We start from the raw sequence: 14,339 nt of genomic DNA, 5'->3' as shown, positions 1-14,339 counted from the left end.
AGTGCGTAAGTTAGTTAGTAACTTAGTAAGTTAATAAATTAATTAATTAGTAAGTTAGTAAATTAGTTAGTTAATACGTTAATAAGTTAATAAATTAATTAGTAAGTTAATACGTAAATAAGTTAATAAATTAGTAAGTTAATACGTTAATAAGTTAGCAAATTAGTAAGTTAATTAGTAATTAAATTTGCAAGTTTAGTAATTAAGTTAGTAAATTAATAAGCAAATAAATTAGTAAATTAATAAGTTAATAAATTTAAAAGTTAGTAAGTAAGTTAGTAAGTAAGTTATTAAATTAATAAATTAGTAAATTAAATAATAATTCACTTCGTAAGTTAGTTAGTAAGTTAGTAACTTTGTAAGTTAATAAGTTAGTAAATTAATTAGTAATTAAGTTTGTAAGTTTTGTAATTAAGTTACTAAGTTAGGTAGTTACTCAGTTAATAAGTTAATAAGTTAATAAATTAATTAATTAGTAAGTTAGTACATTAGTAAGTTTGTAAGTTAATACGTTAATAAGTTATTAAATTAGTAAGTTAGCAAGTTAGTAAGTAAAATAGTAAGTTAAATAGTAAGTTAGTAAGTTAATAAGTTAATAAATTAGAAAGTTAGTAAAGTAAGTCACTAAGTTAATTAGTAATTAAGTTTGTAAGTTAGTAAGTTAGTAAGTTAATAAATTAATAAGTTAATAAGTTAATAAGTTAATAAGTTAATTAGTAATTAAATTTGCAAGTTTAGTAATTAAGTTAGTAAATTAATAAGTTAATAAATTTGAAAGTTAGTAAGTAAGTTAGTAAGTAAGTTACTAAGTTAGTTAGTTACTCAGTTAATAAGTTAATAAGTTAATAAATTAATTAATTAGTAAGTTAGTACATTAGTAAGTTAATACGTTTTTAAGTTAATAATTAGTAAGTTTGTAAGTTAATACGTTAATAAGTTATTAAATTAGTAAGTTAGCAAGTTAGTAAGTAAAATAGTAAGTTAAATAGTAAGTTAGTAAGTTAATAAGTTAATAAGTTAATAAATTAGAAAGTTAGTAAGTAAGTCACTAAGTTAATTAGTAATTAAGTTTGTAAGTTAGTAAGTTAGTAAGTTAATAAATTAATAAGTTAATAAGTTAATAAGTTAATAAGTTAATAAGTTAATAAGTTAATAAGTTAATAAGTTAATAAGTTAATAAGTTAATAAGTTAATAAGTTAATAAGTTAATAAGTTAATAAGTTAATAAGTTAGTAAGTTAATTAGTTAATAAATTAGTAATTAATTTTGTAAGTTAGTTAGTAAGTTAATTAGTAATTAAGTTTGTAAGTTAGTGAAGTCCCTGGTGAAGCTATATTCGTCGAATTTTGACTAATCGCTGACTTTGTGTTTGATTTAAAATAAAATTTCATTCATAGTAAAAAATATCACCAAAATGGATTATTTTAATTCTCTCTGGTGTTAATTTAATCCTAGAGTGATTAAACTGTTGCAGATTATTTTAATCCATTCCGGTGTTATTTTAACACCTCACGATTTGCTGTGTTATCATTAAAATGTATTGGAATAATTTGAAATTTTTGTCGCGCAGTTAAAAGCCAGCTGTGTTTAAAATTCTTGAATATCACGATGAAGAAGCAATACCTTGAAATTATATAGTTATATTTACTAATGTTAATAGATTGTAGAAAATATTCAGATTGTCCGTATTTAAAAATAACCGGATATTACCAGATAGTGGGGATTGTAAAGAATCTTCAAATACAGAAAAAGAATTTTAAAATTTTCAAGAGGGCTAAGAAAAAATAAAGGTCTAAAACTGTTAGCGTCTTAGCACCAAAATGATTGAATCTTGGTTCCAATTTTTAAATTTTGTCTGATTTTTAAATTTAAAACTCTAGTCCTAACTCTAGGACTTAAAATCCTACTCTCAAGGCTAAGATTCAGTTAAAAATGTTTCTAATATTAATGGGTTTAGTTAAAAGCTGACTGAAAGCACATAAGATTTTTTTATAATGCAATGTATAAAGAGTATAATAAAAGAAGAGTTAATTTTTAAAAATCGTAATCTTAATTTATTTACGACTATAATATAACGAAAAGAAGAAAATCATAAAGTAAAATTTGCCAAATTTTATATACGCAGTAAAAATATTTTCAAAGTCTAATTTTTCGTAAAATCATTGTCAATATATTTTCTTTATCTAATGTATATACTAACTTAATACCATGTAAGTCATTTTCACAAAAAGTCTTTAACAGACTAGTACTCTAAATTCCGTACACAAGAGTAAAAAAAAATGGTTCTTGCTAGAAAAATCATCTTGATCAAAAATTTTCAAGGGCAACCACAGTCTACTGATTTTAAAATTGTAGAGGAAGAGTTACCAATTCTAAAAAATGGAGGTATGTTGTCTAAAGTTGAATTAGGTACCTACTTTTGTTTTTAGAAATGAATTTTTTTCGAAAACTTAGATTTGAAATTACTATTGGAACAAGATGAGAATTAATTGATTTATTAATTAATTGATAGATAAATTAATTAATTAAATAATTAATTATTGCTACCATACCGATTTTCACTCTGTATAGAAGTTCTCGTCGAGGCGGAATTCTTTTCGGTGGATCCATACATGATGTCGTCTGCAATTAATGAATCGGGTATTGGCGAAGTTTTCCACGCGAATCAGGTAGCTAAAATAATTGAATCAAAAGATCCTGCATTTCCCGTTGGCCAAAGGGTTAAGGGTTACTATGGTTGGAGAACTCATACGATCATCAATCCTTCGAAATGGGATCATTCTGGATTTTTGAATGAGGTGCCCAAAGTACTGCCATCGTTAGGCGATTTACCTTCTTCTCTCTATCTCGGCGTTCTTGGAATGCCAGGGTGAGAAAAATGGTCAATAAAAAATAATTTAAATTAATTAACAGGCTTCGCACTCATCTACTAAAACCTACTATTTACTACTTTTTTACGTTATGTTACGATTTAGATACTTTTTTTAAATTTCAGACACAAAAAGCTAGTATTTTTGTTTTTTTTTTAGAATTTCTACTACTTTAAATTCGCTAATAATAATAGAATCAAAAAACTATTCTCAAAAATTATAATCAAATTCTTTCAAACGATTCAATTTTTTTCAAAAAATATTCAAAATTCAATTATTTTCAATTCAAAGTATTTTCATAAAATTTCGCAAAAGAATTCAATTATTTAAAAAACAATTGATGAAATTCATCTAAAATTCAATTATTTTCATAAATAATGAAATTTCCAGAGAAATTCAATTAATTTAGAATTTCACTAATAATAATATTTTTCACAAAAAAAAAACAATTTTAAAAAAAAATTTGCATAAAATTCAAAGCAAGAATTCAATTATTTTCATAAATAATAAAACTCATCGAAAAATTTCAATTATTTTTAATACCATTTTAAATTAATTAATCGAAAAATTCAATTATTTTCACAAATTAAGTTTCCCACACGAATTCAATTATTCAAAATAAAATTTTCATAATATTTTGAAAAAAATAATTGTTTAAAACAATATATTTATAAAATTCTTATGAAAAATTCAATTATTTTCAAAAATATCGAAATTTTTCATAGAAATTCAATTCTTTTTAAACATTTTAATACAAATTTTCGGAATAATTCAATTATTTTCATAAATAATAAAATTCTTCTCAGGAATTTAATTATTCAAGATAAATAACAATATTATTCTCAAAAATTCAATTATTTTGAGGCATTTTAATGAAATTCTTTGCAAAGTTTAATTATTTTCATAAATATACCAATATTCATCACAAGAATTCAATTATTTTTTTTTGAATTTCTTTTTAGAAATTCAAGTATTTTAAAAAATTCAAATAAAATCGTTCGCAAGAATTTAATTATTTTCAAAAATAACAAAATTTGTCATAGAAATTTAATTCTTTTTTTAAACATTTTAATAAAATTTTTCGCTATAATTCAATTATTTTCATAAATAATAAAATTCGTCTCAGGAATTCAATTATTTTTGAAAATTTTAATAAAAATTCGTAGCAACTATTCAATTATTTTCATATTTATAATTTTCATTATAAAATTTATCGCAGGATTTCAATTACTTTTAATAAAATTTTACAGGAATTGCTCAAAAAATGTAATTATTCTTAAAAATTTAATTTTAATTTCTCGAAAAAATCAATTATTTAAAAAAAGTTTTTTTTTTTAAATTCTTTGGAAGAATTCAATTATTTACAAAAATATTAGAATTTTATACAGGAATTCAATTATTTTTAAATATTTTAATAAAATTTTTTTGAATAATTCAATTATTCTTTTAGAATTTAATAAAATTCTACCCGAGAATTCAATTATTCTTTTAAAATTTAATAAAATTCTACCCGAGAATTTAATTATTTACATGAATAATTCTTCAAAAGAATTCAATTATTAAAGATAAATAACAAAATTATTCCAGAAAATTCAATTATTTTGAATCATTTTCAAAAAATTCTTAGCAAAATTCAATTATTTTCATAAATAACAAAATTCATGAAAAGAATTCAATTATTTTTGAAAGTAATAAATTTCTTCTTGGAAATTCAGTTATTTTAAAAAATTCTAATAAAATCGTTCGCAAGATTTCAATTATTTTTATAAATAATAAAATGCTTTTTCGCAATTCAACGATTTTCAATATCTACTATTTTCATAAAATTTTTAAACAGAATTCAATTATTTCAAAAATTTTTTTTTGTAAAAATCTTCGTAAGTATTCAATTATTTTTATGAATAATAAAAATTTTCCAGCAGTTCAATTATTTAAATTAGAATGAATTGAAATCTTGCAATGAATTTTTATTATATTTTTTTTAAAATAATTGAAAATTGAAATCCTGAGAAATTTTTATTATATATGAAAATAATTGAATTTTGGAGAATATAATATTTTTTTTTTAAATAATTTTCGAACATAATTGAATTTCTGCAAACGTTTATAACTTCTCTAAAATTCAATTTTTTTCGATAGTTGCCTTGATTATAACAAAAAAGTTTATTAAATTCTTTTACCAAGATTTTTTAGTCTTAAAGAAATTGCATTTTTAAAATATTTAGATTTATAAAAGTTTAAAATTAGAATTTAAAAAAAAAATTTTTTCTTTATAATATTTTGATCATTTTCTATAAATCTAGAAAACCATAAATAGTAATTGTTTAAAATATTTTTGTTATTAGCCCATAATTAACTAAATTTTGACCATAGTCAAAATATAAAAATTTTAAGATTTTAAATTATTTTTGTCTTTGCAAAAAAGGAATAAAAGTCTGTCTAATTTAACAGATATTTAAAAAAAAAAATTTTTATTTTCATTTTTAGAGAAACAGCATATTTTGGATTTTTAGAAGTCTGTCAACCAAAAAAAGGTGAAATTTTAGTTGTTAGCGGTGCTGGCGGTGCAATTGGATCGCACGTTGCACAAATCGGAAAAATTATAGGCCTCAAAGTAATTGGAATAACTGGAACAGTTGAAAAATGTCAGTGGCTTAAAAATGATTTGAAAATCGATCATGTCATTAATTACAAAACCGAGGACGTTTCAGTAGCTTTAAAAAAATTTGCTCCTGATGGTGTGGACTGCTATTTTGATAATGTACATACAAGTATTTTGTTTATAAAATTATATATCTAATAATTTTTATCTTATAAAATTATATATCTAAAAATTTTTATCTTATAAAATTATATATCTAATAATTTTTATCTTATAAAATTATTATATCATCTATATACTAATAATCAGTTTGAAATCAGTTTCTTATGTTAACTCTTTTTGTTTCCTATTCTTTTAAAAAATAATTTTTCCATAAGGAAAAAAAAATTTCAAATTCAAAAGTTTAAAAAAAAAAAAAAATTTTTTTTTTTAAATTAAAAATTTTAAAAATTAATTAAATTACATTAATAAAAGATATTAATGCAAAAAAAATTCAATTTAACAGATTGGTGGTCCTATTTCGGATACTGTAATTAATCATATGAAAGAATTCGGACGAATTTCAATTTGTGGAAGTATTTCGAGTTACAGTGATGATGCACAACTACAAAGACCGAAAAATTTCTATCAAATGCTATTTTTGATTAAACAGTTGAAAATGGAGGGCTTTATGGTAACAAGATGGAAGCATCGCTATGGAGAGAGTTTCAAGCAAAATTTCACTTGGATTCAAGAAAAGAAACTCAAGTATCGCGAAACCATTTATGAAGGCTTTGAAAATACGGTAAATGCCCTTTTGGGTTTAATGCGACGCAAAAATATCGGGAAAGCAATTGTTAAATTATAAACTATTGAAAATTAATTTTTTTTCGAATTTTCATTAAATAAATGTATCTTCTTTACAATTATTGATTTTTCACAATTTTTGTATAAATATATACATAGTGAATATTTATCTTGTCGTCAATTTGTATATTCAAATTTTATGAAAGCAATCTACGACAAATAATTCTTCTGCTCCACACGTTCATCAGAAGAATTGTTTTTACGTCAAAAAATTTAATTTTCAATGTTGGAAATTTTTTTTTGTTATTATTTCTTCATTTTTTTATTGCAGTCAAAAAATCGATGCATATTTCTAATGAGGGCAAATAATGAAAGTTGAATTTCATTTTTATTGAATTTTTAAGTAGAAAAAAAGTAGATTTTTTTTTAAATTAATGATACTTTTTAGAAATTGAAATAAATTATTATTAATGCTAGACATAGAGTGAATGTGACAGTAGGTTGCGCAATAATTTATATTACGTAAAAGTGAGAAAATGAACAATGCTATATTGTTAAAATTAGAAACTGTTACAGACATTTTTCCTTTGACGAGGATTTTAATTATTGATAATTAAGTAATAAACAAGAAAATTAAGAATTTAGTTTTCCTTTTATTAATATTGTAAATATTATAAATTATTAACTAATGACTTTTAAATAAAACTAATGACTTTTTAAATAAAATAAAAATACTATAATAATAAATTTATAATAATAATTATATAATAAAAATATATAAAAGAAGGGAAAAAATTGACGAATTGATGGACAATTTTTCTTTTATTAGGAATTAAATTAGGAAATATTTTACAATTTTCTAATCGATGTCAAGTTTTTTGAAACTTCCTTCAACGCCAAAAATTTCGCCCGCATTTTTCGATTTACCAGGACGAAGATTTTCGTTCACTCGTCCATTTGTCTCGTCATTGGCAAACCAATTGCGGAATTCGGTTAAAAGTTTCTTTCGTTCATCATAATATTGTGATAGTGGTCCCGCTTTTCCACCAGCTTCATTTGGCAATATTTCCAGGGGGATGAATTTTTCTAAACTCTCCTTTGTTGTATGAAGATGCAACTAAAAATTCAATATTATAATTAAATTTCAATTTCTGTATTTGGAAATGTTAATAGTTTATAGATAAACCCAGAACTTTGATTATTTTATTATTATTTTAATTAACAAACGTTTTCGCATTAAAACCGAATTAGAACTTTATAACTTCGAAGAATTATTATTTTTTCTTACCGAAAATTGTTTACACATTTCACTTCCTAGAAGAGGAAATCCCCGCAAATAGTTGTCGTATTTCAAAAAACTGCAAGGTTGGGTAGCTATAAATATTTCTGATGCTACGCAGGGTTCGGAATGTAAGATTCAAGAATAGACGTTTGCGTTTCCGATGAAAATTCTACGAGACTGTCTACAATAGGTTCGTTTTAACTCCTTATGCTGACCATAACATAAGAATATAAAATTTATTAAATTTTCATGTTATATTCAACATAGGAACACAAAAAGAGCATTGTGAACAAAGCCTTAAGTTAAATCCCCAGTATGTTCGAATATTGTGAAAAGTGGACAAAAATTTCAAATAAACGAACTACCCAACCCTGGTCAACTAAAACGTGAGAAACAAGGTCAGTGATATATCACCATCCTTCTTTATCTTATTAATAAAAAATTCTCACCATATCCAAAAGTTCCTTTTTCATAAATGGCTTGCAAATTGTGAGCATTAAATCGAAAATCGGAGAGGAATTCATGACATGTATTTGTTTGAGTCGAACTGGAAGTGCATCTTGAAGGTAAAATAAGGATTTTTTTGCAATTGCTGGACTCATCCTGCTGACGTGTCCCAATTGTGTACCGTGCATGTCTATGAGAATAACGTGACCCTTGACAGTGCCCACTGTGTGGAACCACACGTCCAATACCATATTGTAACCCTTCAAGGAATCACTGTGCACAAAGTGTGATGGTTCTAGATCAATCAATCTTGAGTAAATTATGCTGTAGCCAGACTTTGATAATCCTTTTAGTGGCGTGTACACTCTGTATAAATATAGAAATTTTAATAAATTGTAAATTTAAATTTTAAAAAATTAATTAAAAACTTACGCTAAATCGAGTTGCCTTTGAAGTGGCGGGCAATTTAAAATGTCCCTGTTTATAAAAAATTCGGGCACGTGTGTTCTCATTGTGTAATAATTGTCTATCGTTCTTTTTGTTGGTTCAATTGAATAATAATTACTGTGCAGAAATAATATCAAATCGATGTCTGGAATTTTTGGTAAATGTGGTTGTTTCTTGCACCATTCTCTCAATGCTTCTAGATCCGATTCTTTTAATTCAGGATTTTTTTTAAATTCCTCCTCGACTGTGATCATTTTTACGGAACTCATACTTTTAAAGTTTTCTTATTTCTCGATTGTTATCGAAATTTGTAGCCAACAGAATTTGTTAATTTTTAACCACTTTATTTGTAATTTAAAATTATAAATTAATATTAATTAATATTAATATTAATTAATATTAATTTTAGTTTTTTTAATGAAAGGTAAAATATGTTAGTTTTTGATTTTTAGTTAACTGATGTATCATTTTAATATTTCCTTATTATTGTAGAAAACAATTTTTTTATTTAACAGTTACGATATAGCAGTGATTGGATTAAAAATAACTTATATGGTTCATGTTCCTTCGACGGTCACTAATAAGGAACTGTGAAGCAATTTCAACAACTAGCTCTTGTTTATGCCTCATGGAGCAGTATATTGCAGTATATGATGTCATCATTTCATAATGACAAAGCTAGTTATGAATGATATGCAGTAACGATTTTTTTTAAAATTTTAACATTACATTACAACAATAATTGTTGTATGCATGAAAATATGATCACAGATTACAGAAAAAATGAAATTATTTTATACATTCTGCAAGTTTATTTCTTCTTTGTCATAATCCACTTATTAATTTTGTGCACGAAATTATAAGAGGGAAATGATTTTCAAGACATTTAAGAAATTTAAGATTTTAAGAATTGAGTTATTACTTATTACTTTAAATGAAAAGTAAGTTAAAATCATTTAACACTTGTTCTTCTTCTATTATACATTTTCAATTATGATTACCTCAAATAATATACAAAATAATGTATAACAACTTATTATTATTAAGGTTTGTTTTAATAATTTTTTTCAGTACTTCTTGTCTTCTTTTTTTTTGCTAATTAAAATAACAATTAAATTGAAATAAATAAAATCAAAATATAACAAATTTAGTTATTTATTTATTAATAAATATAAATAAATAAATAAAAACTAATAATAATGATTTTCGGTAGCAATCTATCCGACGTGAATCATAATCATCACAAATAAACACTGTTGTAAGGAAGGTTAGGTATATTACGAACTGTATGCAGAGATGGGCAGTTACGCGTAAAAAATCCAGAACTCTATACATTTTTCTTTTAATACAGATCATGACAGTCTTTATTTAATAATATGTAAGACACTAAAATACATTCTATAAATAAAATACATCTAATTTATTTAAATTATATACAGAAATTGTTGTTGGTCATGGTTTTGCTAAATGGTGGGAGGTTTAAGGCTAAAGCACAATAGTGTCCTAGAATCGTAATGAAAGAGTTAAAAAAGGATATTAATATATATTCGTCCTTCTCTAACTCCATCTTTCGCTATTTTTCTTTGGTCTTAAAATAGGAGAAATTAAATGTCAACATGCTATTAAAGGCACTTATTGTTGTATTATAGTGAACAATCGATTTTTCAGTCAATATCAAGTTTTTTGAAACTGCCCTCAACACCAAAAACTTCACCGGCATTTTTAGACTTTCCAGGTCGAAGATTTTCATTGACACGTCCACTTTTTTCGTCTTCAATAAACCAATCACGAAATTCTGTCAAAAGATTTATTTGATCCTGATGAAATTTTGACAATGGTCCTGCCTTTCCACCGGCTTCATTCGGCAATAAATCCAGTGGAATATATTCCTCTAGACTGTCATTTGAAGTGTGAAAGTGTAACTAAAAAAGGAATTCAAATATAACATTCATTATACAGCGAACTGCTTTTATGCTGTTCTTCCGGTTTGCACACACTTTTCTGTAAACCGTAGCATTTCTCTTACAAACTTATTAGTTCGTGGCTAACATTATACAGGCAATTGCATATATGCTGTCCTTCCAGTCTAAAGGAATTTTTAAGTCGTGTCACTTCTATCAAATATTTTTAGTTCGTGACATACGAATGTCCATTCATTTGTCATGAACTGTCATGAACTACCATAAACTAACAACATTTTTATAGAATTGTCACGACTTTTGAAAACGCCGTCAAACCAGACGGACAGCATTGATGCATTTGACTGTACACAACTTTGCCATAAACTAACAACATTATGATAGAAAGGCTACGCTGTTTAAAGACGTGTACACACTGGAAGGACAGCATATAAGCAGTTACCTGTATTTAAATTCTACAATTGAAAGAAGCCGTGAATCTAAATAATTACCAAAGTCCATTTTCTTTTTGAAGTCGTACTCACCATGTCCAAAAGTTCCTTTTTGATAAACGGCTTGCAAACCGTCATCATAACGTCGAAAAGCGGCGAAACATTCAAGACATGAAGCTCTTTGAGTCGAAGTGGAAGGGCGTCCTGAACATAGAGTAGTGATTTTTTCGCTATTGAAGGATTCATTCGACTGACGTGACCCATTTGTGAGCCGTGCATATCCATAACAAACACGTGACCTTTGACAGTGCCCTGTGTCCGTAACCATATATCCACCACCATGCCGTTGATCTTCTCAATCTCGGAATGCACAAAGTGAGATGGATCGAAGTCAATGAATCTTGAGTAAATTATGCTGTAGCCCTTTTTGGACAGGCCCTTCAACGGCATATATACTCTATTAATAAAAAAAAATTTTTTTAAATTAATTATTTGTGAACCTGAAGTGTTGTGTAAAACGTAAAACAAAGCACCTAGCTTTAAAGGATCCATTTTTTTGTTATTTTTTACTATGACGGAAATTTTACTTCAAATCAAAACCATGTCAACGATTATTAACTAACTAACAAACTAACTAACTTAGTTACTAACTAACTAACTAAATACCTTACTAACTAATTTACTAATTAACTAGGTAACTAACCTACAAACTAAATTACTAATTAACTTACTAACTAACATACTTACTTAACTTAGTTATTAACTAACTAACCTACTTACTAACTTATTAACTCACTAACTTACTCACTTACCAAGTAGCTTTCTAAATAACTTACAAACTTAATTACTAATTAACTTACTAACTTATTAACTTACTAATTTACTAACTTAATAACTTTCTACGGGACTTACAAACTTAACTACTAATTAAATTACTAACTAACTTAGTTACTAACTAACTTACTTACTAATGACCTTACAAACTTACTAAATAATTTACTAACTATCTTACTAACTAACTTTCTAACTAACTTACTAACTTACTAAGTAGTTTACTAACCTACTAACTAACTTACTAAATAATTTACTAACTATCTTACTAACTAACTTTCTAACTAACTTACTAACTAACTTACAAACTTAATTACTAATTAACTTACTAACTTACAAACTTAATTAGTAATTAACTAACTAACTAACATACTTACTTAACTTAGTTATTAACTAACTTACTCACTTACTAACTAACTTACCTACTAACTTAATTACTAATGACCTTACAAAATTAATTAATAATTAACTTACTAAATACTAACTTACTAACTTTATAACTTACTAAGTAACTTACTAACCTACTAACTAACTTACTAACTAACGTACTAACTAACTTACTAAATAATTTACTAACTATCTTACTAACTATCTTACTAACAAACTTTCTAACTAACTTACTAACCTACTAACTAACTAACTTACTAACTTACATACTAACTAACTTACTAAATAATTTACTAACTATCTTACTAACAAACTTTCTAACTAACTTACAAACTTAATTACTAATTAACTTACTAACTAATTCACTAGCTACCTTATGAATGAAATAAAGAAGTAATTCTATTAAAAAAGAACAAAATTTGTAATTATTTGGACCCAAGGCCACAATTAACAAACAGTATTCGACAAAAATTAAGGTCCTTGAAAAAAATACCGAAATTAACTTAATTATTAAATAACTTACTGATTTAGTTACTTACTACCTTACTAAGTTAGTTAGTAACTAAGTTAGTAATTAAATAAGTTAGTAAGTAAGTTATCTAGTGAATTAGTTAGTAAGTTAATTAGTAATTAAGTTAGTAAGTTAGTAAGTCAGTAAGCTTGTAAGTTAATAAGTCAGTAAGTTAATTAAGTTATTAGTAATTATGTTTGTAAGTTAGTTAGTAAGTTAATTAGTAATTAATTTTGTAAGTTAGTTATATAGTTAGTAAATTAGTTATTAAGTTGGTAAGTTAGTAAGTTAGTAGGCTAGTAAATTATTAAGTTAGAAAGTTATAGTAAGTTATTAAGTTAGTAAGTTAGTTACTAACTATTGTCTCTCGTGAAGGTAAATTCGTCGAATTTTGTCAAAATGACATCGATGTTATGAATTTTCGATGTCGATGTTTTTCTTTCGATATCCCATCACACTAACAATTCTATGCAATTATATTCTACACTGTGAAACCCTACGCAGTTGCACTGGAACGCTGATTATAAGGAAACCGATTATTAGGAAAGTGTTGTTATTGAAACGGGACGAGGAGTGAAGGGGAGGGTCGAGATTGCTTCGTTGATCGTAGTAGCGTAGCTATGAAAGGAACCGTATCCCCCCCCGTGTTATTAAATTTTATTTTGTAAAAATGAAAGAATTTATTAATATTTTATTAATATTATAATCAATTAATAATCCGGGTAACAATTTTTCTAAATAAAATTTATTTTTTCTGCAGAAATTAATTTATAATGCATACATATAGTGTTTCTTACGGCCCTGCATGTTTATACTTTTCCGTCAAGGTGACCTAACCGAATTAAAACAAACGATTTAAATAAAAAAAAACGATTTTCTAAAAAAATTATGATTTGTCGTTTTCAATATAGTTTAAAATATACTAACTTCCAATAATTTTATCAAAAATAGTAATAAAATAATGTAAAAAATTTAATTCAATTTCATTTTAGCGTTTTTCTTTAAATAGTAAGATATTAAAAATTTTTCTTTTTTTAAAGTAAAAAGATCGTCAATAAAATTCCCTATAAAGTGGAAGTATACATAAAAAATTATCAAAGGGACAAAACACATACGGCTGTTCAAATTTTTGTTTTTCCTTTCCTGCTTCACATATTTACTTAAAAATATTATAAATATTAGTATTTAAATTACGTAATAAATTATTATACATTATTATAATTTAATAAAATATTGTGAAAAAGAACTTACGCAATATCGAGTTGTTTTCGAAGTGACGGGGAATTAAGAATGTCTCGGTTTGTAAAGAGTTCAGGCACGTGTGTTCTCATTGTAAAATAATTGTCAATTGTTCTTTTCGATGGTTCTATTAAATAATAATTACTATGCAAGAATAGTATTAAATCAATGTCAGAAATTTTTGGCAAATGCGGCTGCTTTTTGCACCATTCTCTCAATATTTCCAGATCCGATTCTTTTAATTCAGGATTTTTTTTAAATTCCTCCTCGACTGTGATCAATTTTGTTGAACTCATGGTTTTCTTTTTTTTATATCACTAACAATGTAATTTTGCTAATTTAGTTGTTTAACTCATATTTATTATTTCGATCGAGCCTGAAGTATATTTAATAATAAAATATTAGTTTTAATACCTAAATATTTTTAAAATAGGATTTAAATAATTTTATTATTACTTAATTGTAATTTTATTATTCTTTTATACTATTTCGAATTGTTATATTATTTTTTCACTTTTTGACAATTTTTTATTTAAATTTTGTTTTTTGTTTACTATTTTAAAATATTGATTTATTATTATAATGGT

At 24.8% G+C, this 14,339-nt stretch overlaps 2 protein-coding genes across 2 annotated transcripts; one reads left to right on the top strand and one right to left on the bottom strand.

Moving 5' to 3' along the window:
• Positions 1-2,212: 2,212 nt before the first annotated feature.
• On the top strand, positions 2,213-6,937 carry LOC122502266 (prostaglandin reductase 1-like). The gene is made up of 4 exons (XM_043612218.1): positions 2,213-2,385; positions 2,572-2,869; positions 5,358-5,631; positions 5,978-6,937. Exons 1-4 carry the CDS (start codon positions 2,280-2,282, stop codon positions 6,317-6,319), a joined length of 1,020 nt encoding a protein of 339 aa, XP_043468153.1. The 5' UTR covers positions 2,213-2,279; the 3' UTR covers positions 6,320-6,937.
• Positions 6,938-7,061: 124 nt separating this feature from the next.
• LOC122502281 lies at positions 7,062-14,202 on the bottom strand. The gene is made up of 6 exons (XM_043612237.1): positions 13,765-14,202; positions 10,878-11,241; positions 10,102-10,356; positions 8,420-8,718; positions 7,990-8,353; positions 7,062-7,375 (listed from the first exon to the last, which is right to left on the bottom strand). The coding sequence occupies exons 1-6, from the start codon at positions 14,046-14,048 to the stop codon at positions 7,118-7,120; spliced, it is 1,824 nt and encodes a 607-aa protein (XP_043468172.1). The 5' UTR covers positions 14,049-14,202; the 3' UTR covers positions 7,062-7,117.
• Positions 14,203-14,339: the final 137 nt, after the last annotated feature.

The sequence above is a fragment of the Leptopilina heterotoma genome, unplaced genomic scaffold (genome assembly GCF_015476425.1).
Source record: "Leptopilina heterotoma isolate Lh14 unplaced genomic scaffold, ASM1547642v1 Lhet_224, whole genome shotgun sequence".
Classification (NCBI taxonomy): Eukaryota; Metazoa; Arthropoda; class Insecta; order Hymenoptera; family Figitidae; genus Leptopilina; species Leptopilina heterotoma.
This window is presented reverse-complemented; position numbering and strand designations above follow the sequence as displayed.

Bases quoted from the DNA above. Each gene is read 5' to 3' on its own strand.
- LOC122502266 (XM_043612218.1), top strand. From the start codon at position 2,280: ATGGTTCTTGCTAGAAAAATCATCTTGATCAAAAATTTTCAAGGGCAA. The intron at 2,386-2,571 runs GTATGTTGTCTA...CACTCTGTATAG, and splicing joins ACCAATTCTAAAAAATGGAG to AAGTTCTCGTCGAGGCGGAA. The intron at 5,632-5,977 runs GTACATACAAGT...TCAATTTAACAG, and splicing joins TGGACTGCTATTTTGATAAT to ATTGGTGGTCCTATTTCGGA.
- LOC122502281 (XM_043612237.1), bottom strand. From the start codon at position 14,048: ATGAGTTCAACAAAATTGATCACAGTCGAGGAGGAATTTAAAAAAAAT. The intron at 10,357-10,877 runs GTGAGTACGACT...TTCCTTTTTTAG, and splicing joins AAAAGGAACTTTTGGACATG to TTACACTTTCACACTTCAAA. The intron at 7,376-7,989 runs GTGAGAATTTTT...TTGAATTTTTAG, and splicing joins AAAAGGAACTTTTGGATATG to TTGCATCTTCATACAACAAA.